We start from the raw sequence: 9,345 nt of genomic DNA, 5'->3' as shown, positions 1-9,345 counted from the left end.
AGGGGTGCTGGGGGGTGTGGGGCAGGTTAGGGGGCAGGAGGGGGATCCCAGGAGTGTGGGGCAGGTTAGGGGGCAGGAGAGGGGTGCTGGGGGGTGTGGGGCAGGTTAGGGGGCAGGAGGGGGATCCCAGGAGTGTGGGGCAGGTTGGGGGGCAGGAGAGGGGTGCCGGGGGGTGTGGGGCAGGTTGGGGGGCAGGAGGGGGATCCCAGGAGTGTGGGGCAGGTTGGGGGGCAGGAGAGGGGTGCTGGGGGGTGTGGGGCAGGTTAGGGGGCAGGAGGGGGATCCCAGGAGTGTGGGGCAGGTTGGGGGGCAGGAGAGGGGTGCTGGGGGGTGTGGGGCAGGTTGGGGGGCAGGAGGGGGATCCCAGGAGTGTGGGGCAGGTTGGGGGGCAGGAGAGGGGTGCTGGGGGGTGTGGGGCAGGTTGGGGGGCAGGAGGGGGATCCCGGGGGTGTGGGGCAGGTTGGGGGGCGGGGGGGGGTGCCGGGGGGTGTGGGGCAGGTTGGGGGGCAGGAGGGGGGTGCTGGGGGGTATGGGGCAGGTTGGGGGACAGGAGGGGGATCCCAGGAGTGTGGGGCAGGTTGGGGGGCAGGAGGGGGATCCCAGGGGTGTGGGGCAGGTTGGGGGGCAGGAGGGGGGTCCCAGGAGTGTGGGGCAGGTTGGGGGGCGGGGGGGTGCTGGAGGGTGTGGGGCAGGTTGGGGGGCGGGGGGGGGGGGCTAGTGGGGTTGGGGGGCAGGCTCTGGGCTGGCTGTGGGTGCCGCCGTGGGGCAGCCCTGGGGATGGAGGTACTGTGGGTCACCCCGTGGGGCAGCCCCACTGCCATAGGTCACGCTACGGGTCACGCCGTGGGTCAGGCCGCGGGGGGACACCGTGGGTCGGGCCGCGGGGGGACGCGGTGGGGCGGGCTGCGGGGGTCACTGTGGGTCACGCCATGGGGCAGCCTCGGGGTTGGGGGGCGATGCCGGGGGCGATGCCGTGGGTCGCGCCGTGGGTCGCGCCGTGGGTCGCGGCGCCGCGGCTCCCGCAGCCATTTTAGCCGCCGGCCGAGGAGGCCCCGACGCAAAATGGCTCCTTGGTGCTGCGGGGAGGGGGGGGAGCGAGAGCCGTGGCGTGCCGTGGGGCTGGGACGCCGTGGGGCAGGGACCCTCAGCCCCACGGCACGGGGCGGGGGAACCCTGCCCCACGGCACAGGCGGACCCCCAGCCCCACGGCGTGGCGATGGCCTGCCCCACAGCATGGGGGGCAGCAGGTAGCCGTGGGGCGGGGGGGGGGGGGGGGATGTCAGTGGATCTGTGGGGCTGGGGGAGCCCAATCCATGGGGCTGGGGGCCCCCATTGTGTGGGGCTGATGGACCCCTAAACTGTGGGGCTAAGGGGCCCTGAATTGTGGGGCTGGGGGACCCCTAAAGTGTGGGGCTGGGGACCCTGATCCATGGGGCTGATCTGTGGGGCTGGGGGACCCTGATATGTGGGGCTGGGGGGGGTAGACGGTGTGGGGCTGGGGATCCCCATGCAGTGGGGCTGGCTGGGCCATGGGGACCCCCAAGCACCCACAGAAAGGACCCAGGCCAGCCCCATAGAATGGACCCAGGTCAGTTAGCCCCATAGAATGGACCCACATATCCGAGCACCCCACAGAAGGGACCCAGGCATCCGGCCAGCCCCATAGAGTGCACCCAGGCATCCGGCCAGCCCCATAGCGAGCACGCAAGCCTCCAGCCAGCCCCATAGAGTGGACCCAGGCATCTGGCCAGCCCCATAGCGAGCACCCAGGCATCCAGTGAGCCCCATAGCGAGCACCCAGGCATCCGGCCAGCCCCATAGAGTGCACCCAGGCATCTGGCCAGCCCCATAGCAAGCACCCAAGCCTCCAGCCAGCCCCATAGAGTGGACCCAGGCATCCGGCCAGCCCCATAGCGAGCACCCAAGCCTCCAGCCAGCCCCATAGCGAGCACCCAGGCATCCAGCCAGCCCCATAGAGTGCACCCAGGCATCTGGCCAGCCCCATAGCGAGCACCCAAGCATCCGGCCAGCCCCCATAGAGTGCACCCAGGCATCCGGCCAGCCCCATAGCGAGCACCCAGGCATCTGGCCAGCCCCATAGTGAGCACCCAAGCGTCCGGCCCAGCCCCCATAGCGAGCACCCAGGCATCCAGCCAGCCCCATAGAGTGCACCCAGGCATCCGGCCAGCCCCATAGCGAGCACCCAGGCATCTGGCCAGCCCCATAGTGAGCACCCAAGCGTCCGGCCAGCCCCATAGCGAGCACCCAGGCATCCAGCCAGCCCCATAGAGTGCACCCAGGCATCCGGCCAGCCCCATAGAGTGCACCCAGGCATCCGGCCAGCCCCATAGCGAGCACCCAGGCATCCAGCCAGCCCCATAGAGTGGACCCAGGCATCTGGCCAGCCCCATAGTGAGCACCCAGGCATCCAGTGAGCCCCATAGCGAGCACCCAGGCATCTGGCCAGCCCCATAGTGAGCACCCAAGCGTCCGGCCAGCCCCATAGCGAGCACCCAGGCATCCAGCCAGCCCCATAGCGAGGAGCCAGGCATCCAGCCAGCCCCACGGTGAGCACCCAAGCATCCCCCCCCCCCGTTCCATCCCCCTGCTGACCCCCCTCCCCGCCCCATATCCCGCAGGTGGGCGCCGCGGGGATGGCTCCGGTCGTGGAGGTGTCGGACGCCGGGCATTGCCGTTCGCTATTGGTGGAATTAAACGAGCAGCGCTTGAGGGGCCAATTCTGCGACGTCACCATCATCGCCGAGGACACCAAATTCCGCGCCCATAAAAACGTCTTGGCCGCCTCCAGCCCTTTCTTCAAACGAGCTTTGGCCGAGGAACCCGCCTGCCCCCGCTCCCGCCCAAGTTTTGGAGCTTCCCGGCGTCCAAGCCGGCGTTTTTTCCGACGTCCTCAACTTCATCTACAACTCCCGGCTGGCCGTGCCGTCGCAAGCGGCCGCCCGCGAGTTGGGCGCCGTCGGCCGGCGTTTGGGCATCCCGTGCCTGCAAGGCTTGGAAGCCGGACCCGCCAAGGAGATGAACGGTTCTTGGAACCCGCCGGCCACGGGCGATCCCCCGCTCGCCCGCCGCCCCCCGGTCGATTTAACCTGCCCGCCCCGAGCCAGCGAAACGCCGGCCGTCGCCGAACCGGCCACGCCGCCGCCGCCGCCGCCCCCGCTGCGCTGCGGGTTGTGCGGCCGGGGTTTCGGCACGGCGGCCGCCCTGGGGCTGCACGCCAAGCTGCACCGCGGGCGCCGGGGCCTGGCCTGCCGCCACTGCGGCAAGAGCTTCATCCACGTCAAGCGGCTGCAAACCCACGAGGTCCTCTGCAAGGACGGCCGGCGCGAGGCCGAAGCCGCCGCCCCGCCGCCGCCGCCGCCCGCCGCCGCCGAAGCAAGGCAAGAAAGCGTTGCTCTTGCGGCACCGGGCCTTGGAGCTGATCCCCGAGCAGGAACCGGTGGTGAAGGTGGTGGACGGGCACGTGGTCTACCTGTGCGGCGTTTGCCAGCGCTCCTACATGACGCTCTCCAGCCTCAAGCGGCACGCCAACGTCCACTCCTGGCGACGCAAGTACCCGTGCCGCTACTGCGACAAGGTCTTCGCCTTGGCCGAGTACCGCACCAAGCACGAGGTCTGGCACACCGGCGAGCGCCGGTACCAGTGCATTTTTTGTTGGGAGACCTTCGTCACCTACTACAACCTCAAGACGCACCAGAAGGCTTTTCACGGCATCAACCCGGGCCTCATCTCCTCCGAGAAGACGCCCAACGGCGGCTACAAGCCCAAACTCAACGCCCTCAAGCTCTACCGGCTCTTGCCCATGCGGGCGCACAAGCGTCCCTACAAGACCTACAGCCAAGGCTTGGTGGCCGACGGGCTCCTCTTGCCGGCCGCCAACGCGGTCGAGCCGGCGGCGCCCGTCGGCGCCTTCCCCTCGCCCCGACCCGAACCGGCGTCGGTCATCGCTTATGGGCGACCCTCGGCGTCGGTCATCGTCCATAGCGGGGCGGCGGCCGCGTCGGTCATCGCCTACAACGGGAGGGCGGGGGAAGCGGCGGCGGCGCCGGCGGCGGTGCCGGCGGCGGCGGCGGCGCGGCCGATGAAGAAGCAGGTGCTGCGGGATTACATCGAGGCGCAGCGAGCGGCCGGCGGCGACGCGCCGGTGGGGGACGGCGGGACGGCGCCCGCCGCGCAAACCGTCGCCCGCCGCCGCCGGCGCCGCCGCTCCCGCCGCCGCCGCCCGCCGGCCGTACCATGACCTACGTCGCCAAACCGGCGTACGTGGGGGCGGCGGGGGAGAACCGGGCGGCCCCGCTTTGCCAAATCACCGTCCGCATCGGCGAGGAGGCCATCGTCAAGCGGCGCATCTCCGAGACCGACCTGCGCCTGGAGACGGCCGGCACCGGCACCGGCACCGCCGCTTCCCCCGCCGCGCACCGTCGCGCCGCCGCCGCCGCCGCCGCCTGTTCCCGCCGGAGCGGCGAGGACGACAGCGACGCCGAGGACCGCCTTTGGCGCCCGTATTACACCTACAAACCCAAGCGGAAGACAACCGGCGGCGGCGGCGGCGGCGCTACAACCGGCGGCGGCGCTACAACCGGCGGCGGCGCGGCCGGCGCCGTCAAGGCCAAGAAATCGCGTTGGCGCCGCAAGTTGCGCTCGCTGCGGTGGGCGGCGGGCGACGGCGAGGAAGGCGACGGCGAGGCGCAGGCGGGGGACGGGCACCGGCGGCGGGATTGGCAACACCCTTGCCGGGTGTGCGGGAAAACTTTCACGGCTTTGCGGAAATTGCGGAAACACCAACGGGGACACGAGGGGGCCGGCGGGCGGGGGAGGCGGGGTGGCTACAACCGGACCCGCGCCCCCCCGGGTGGGGCGGCGGCCGTCTCTGCGCTTCGCCTGTAGCCGCTGCGCCAAGGTGTGCAAGACGGCGGCGGCCCTCAGCCGCCACGCCAAGCGGCATCAGGCGGAGACGCCGGCGGCGTCGCCCGCGTCGCCGCCGACTGTCATCGCCTACACCCCGCCGGCGGCGGGGGTGAAGGAGGAAGGGCGAGGGGACAAGGGGGGCGTCCCCGCTCCCGCCCCGCCGCCTGACGGCGTCACCGCCCCCGCCGCCTGTTGCGGGCGACGAGCGGGTGACGGCGCGGGGCGACGAGCGGGTGACGCGGGGCGACGAGCGGGTGACGCGGGGCGGCGAGCGGGGTGACGGCGCGGGGCGACGAGGCGGGGGCGACGCCGGTTGACGCGGGGGGCGACGCCGGTTGACGGGGGGGTGTCCCCGGCGCCGGGTCCCAGCGGGGGTTACCCGGTGCAGGAACAACCTTTGGCTCTACTGAGGCGGGGGGGGGGGTGGGGAGGCGGGGGGGGCGGGGGGGCAGCCCAGGGGGGGACCCCCCCGCCCCGCCCCCGCCCCCGCCCCGGGGTTCGCCCTCCCCTACGGCCCCCGGCTGGTGGCCGCCTAACCCTACCCCTTCCCCCTCCCCCTGGCCCTCAGCGTGGTGCTCCCCGAAAGCGAGGGGTTCCTGGGGGGGCGGGGGAGGGGGCGTCGCCCCTCCCCCCCCCCCCCGCCGTCCCCCCCACTTTCGGGTTCCCCGGCGGGGGAGGGGAGCGACCCCCGGAAAGCTGGGGGGGGGACTTGAGGGAGGAGGAAGGCGGGGGGGTGGTGGGGGGGGTCCTGCCCCATAGAGGGGCCCCATAAGTGTGGGGGGGGTGGCCCCCATAAGTGGGGGGTGCCCCCATAAGTGGGGGGGGCCCCATAAGTGGGGGGCGGGCCCATAAGTGGGGGGAGCCCCGTAGAATGTGGGGGCAGGGGCCCTGCAGGAGGTTTGGGGACCCCATAGGAGGTGGGGGGGGGGGTCCTGCCCCATAGAGGGGCCCCATAAGTGGGGGGCAGGCCCATAAGTGTGGGGAGCCCCGTAGAATGTGGGGGCAGGGGCCCTGCAGGAGGTTTGGGGACCCCATAGGAGGTGGGGGGGGGTCCTGCCCCATAGAGGGGCCCCATAAGTGGGGGGCGGGCCCCATAAGTGTGGGGAGCCCCATAGAATGTGGGGGGAGGAGCCCTACAGGAGGTTTCGGGACCCATAGGAGAAGGGGGGGGGTCCTGCCCCATAGGAGGGGGGGCAGAGCATGTGGGGGGCCCCATACGACATGGGGGGGGGCCCTGCCCCATAGAGAGAAGTGGGGGGGGGGTGGCATAGGAGTTGGGGGGCCCATAGGAGATGGGGGGGGGCCCTGCCCCATAGGGGGGAGATGGGGGGGGACGATAGGATATGGGGGGCCCCAGCCCCATAGGGGAAGTGGGGGGGGCCCATAGGAAGTAGTGGGGGGGGCCCCCTACCCCATAGATGAAATTGGGGGGGGGGGGGGGCTTCTGCCCCATAGGAGATGGGGGGGGCCCATGGGGACCCCTCTCCCCCATGGGGGACACTGGGGGGGACCCCCCCGGGACTTGGGGGCAGAGGGGGGTGCCCCCCCCCCATGCCATGGGGCCAGGATCGGGGGGGGGGGGGGGCAGGGACCAGTATAGGGCTGGGGGGGGGCAATGGGGGTCTCCCAGTCACCCCAAACTGGGGGGGGGCACGGGATGGGGTCTGGGGCCCCTCCCCAGTATAGGGGGGACCCCCTGGCCCCCCCTAAACCATGGGGGCCCCCCCCAAAACCATGGGGACCCCCCCCAGTATCGTACGACCCCCTGGGGCCCCCCAAAACCATGGGGGCACCCCCCAGTATTGGGGTCCCCCCAATATATTGGGGGCCCCCCCAGTATAGGGACCCCCCCCAGTATCGTAGGACCCCCTGGGCCCCCCCCCAAAATCATGGGGGCCCCCCCAAAAAACATGGGGACCCCCCCAGTAACATAGGAACCCCCGGGGCTCCCCCAAAACCATGGGGACCCCCCCAGTATTGGGGACCCCCCCAGTAACATAGGAACCCCCCGGGGCTCCCCCAAAACCATGGGGACCCCCCCAGTATTGGGGACCCCCCCAGTAACATAGGAACCCCCGAGGCCCCCCCAAACCCCTGGGGGACCCCCCCAGTATTGGGCCCCCCCCCCCAGTATTGTAGGACCCCCCTGGGCCCCCCCCCAAAAACCATCGGGACCCCCCCCCAGTTTTGGGGGCCCCCCCCAATTTTGGGGACCCCCCAGTATCATAGGACCCCCTCGGGCCCCCCCCAAAATCATGGGGACCCCCCCCCAGTTTTGGGGACCCCCTGGGCCCCCCCAAAACCATTGCCCCCCCCCCAGGGGCCCCCCAAATCTGGGCCTCCCCCCCCCCCCTTTTGCAGGATTTTGCACCCCCAAACGCCCCTCCCCCCCCCCCCCCGGGCCCCCCCAACAATCAGGGCCCCTCCCCCACCGAACTGGGGGGCCCCCACCCCTCCCCCCCCCCCGGGGCCCCCCAAAATCCCCTCCCCCCCCCCCTTGGCACCTTACGGCATCGCAGCGACATTCCAGCCCCCCCGGGCGAGGGGCGGCCGCGGGCCAAAACCCCCGTGCGAGGAGAATCCTCGTGCAAGGAGCGGCCTCGTGCAAGGAGAGGCCTCGTGCGAGGCGTGAGCGTGCGGGGAGGGCACTTGTGCAAGGAGAATCCTCGTGCGAGGAGAATCCTCGTGCAAGGAGCGGCCTCGTGCAAGGAGAGGCCTTGTGCGAGGGCGTGAGCGTGCAGGGAGGGCACTTGTGCGAGGAGAATCCTTGTGCGAGGAGAATCCTCGTGCGAGGAGCGGCCTCGTGCAAGGCGTGAGCGTGCAGGGAGGGCACTTGTGCGAGGAGAATCCTTGTGCGAGGAGAATCCTCGTGCGAGGAGCGGCCTCGTGCAAGGCGTGAGCGTGCAGGGAGGGCACTTGTGCGAGGAGCGGCCTCGTGCGAGGCGTGAGCGTGCAGGGAGGGCACTTGTGCAAGGAGCGGCCTCGTGTGAGGAGAGGCCTCGTGCAAGGAGCGGCCTCGTGCGAGGCGTGAGCGTGTGAGCAGGACCCTGGTGCAAGGAGGGCACTTGTGCGAGGAGAATCCTCGTGCAAGGAGCGGCCTCGTGCAAGGCATGAGCGTGCAGGGAGGGCACTTGTGCGAGGAGCGGCCTCGTGCAAGGAGAGGCCTCGTGCAAGGAGAGGCCTCATGCGAGGCGTGAGCGTGTGAGCAGGACCCTGGTGCAGGGAGGGCACTTGTGCGAGGAGAATCCTCGTGCAAGGAGCGGCCTCGTGCAAGGCGTGAGCGTGCAGGGAGGGCACTTGTGCGAGGAGCGGCCTCGTGCAAGGAGAGGCCTCGTGCAAGGAGCAGCCTCGTGCGAGGTGTGAGCGTGCAAGCAGGACCCTGGTGCAAGGAGGGCACTTGTGTGAGGAGAATCCTCGTGCGAGGAGCAGCCTCATGCGAGGCGTGAGCGTGCGATGAGGGCACTTGTGTGGGGAGGACACTTGTGCAAGGAGGACCCTTGTGCGAGGGGCGGCCTCATGTGAGGAGAACCCACGTGCGAGGAGGGCACTTGTGCGGGGAGAAGCCTCGTGCGAGGGGCGGCTGTGGGCGAGAGCCCTCGTGCGAGGCGTGAGCGTGTGAGCAAGACCCTGGTGCGGGGAGGGCACTTGTGCGAGGAGCGGCCTCGTGTGAGGAGAACCCACGTGCGGGGCGTGAGCGTGCGAGCAGAGCCCTTGTGCGGGGAGGACGCTTGTGTGAGCAGAACCCTTGTGAGAGGAGGACCCTGGTGCGAGGAGCGGCCTCGTGTGAGGCGTGAGTGTGTGAGCAGGACCCTGGTGCGAGGAGGGCACTTGTGCGAGGAGAACCCTCGTGCGGGGAGGACCCTTGTGCGAGGAGCGGCCTCGTGCAAGGATAACCCCCCGTGTGAGAACCCCCGTGCGAGGCGTGAGCGTGTGAGTAGAACCTTTGTGCAAGGAGAACCTCGTGCAAGGAGCGGCCTCGTGCGAGGAGAACCCTCGTGTGAGAAGCATCCTCGTGCGAGGCGTGACTGAGCAAATACCCAGCCTCGTGCGAGGCGTGGGGTGCGTGCGTGCAAGGGCCGGGTGCGGGGTAGACCCTCGTGCGATGCACGACTGTGCAGGGAACACCCTTGTGCGATGCACGCCCAGGCAAGGTAGAGCCTCGTGCAACGACCGTCCTCGTGCAACGCACGCCTGCGCAAAAATGGATCCTCGTGCGCCATCGCACGGCCCCGCCGCCCGCTCCCCCCCGCCCCGTGCCCCCGTGCAAGCCTCGCACGAGCGCGCCTGGCGGGCACCGCCCTCCTCGTGCCACGCCCACGCCACGCCCTCGTCCCCGTGCAAGGCCCCGCTCCCACCCCCCGTGCAAGGCCCCCCTCTTTATGCAATGCACCCCCGCGTCCCCGTGCGAGGCCCAGCCTT

The 9,345-nt window shown here is 71.0% G+C and overlaps 1 protein-coding gene across 1 annotated transcript; it reads left to right on the top strand.

Moving 5' to 3' along the window:
- Positions 1-777: 777 nt before the first annotated feature.
- ZBTB4 (zinc finger and BTB domain containing 4) lies at positions 778-5,206 on the top strand. Its single transcript, XM_075725511.1, is given in 7 exon segments — positions 778-783; positions 2,640-2,808; positions 2,867-3,434; positions 3,436-4,042; positions 4,228-4,542; positions 4,630-4,739; positions 4,906-5,206. Coding segments are annotated over 7 exon segments (2,076 nt in total).
- Positions 5,207-9,345: the final 4,139 nt, after the last annotated feature.

This window comes from Pelecanus crispus, chromosome 32 (genome assembly GCF_030463565.1).
Source record: "Pelecanus crispus isolate bPelCri1 chromosome 32, bPelCri1.pri, whole genome shotgun sequence".
Lineage (NCBI taxonomy): Eukaryota > Metazoa > Chordata > Aves > Pelecaniformes > Pelecanidae > Pelecanus > Pelecanus crispus.
The sequence above is the reverse complement of the archived record's forward strand: the minus strand, read 5'-3'. Positions and strand labels throughout refer to the sequence as shown.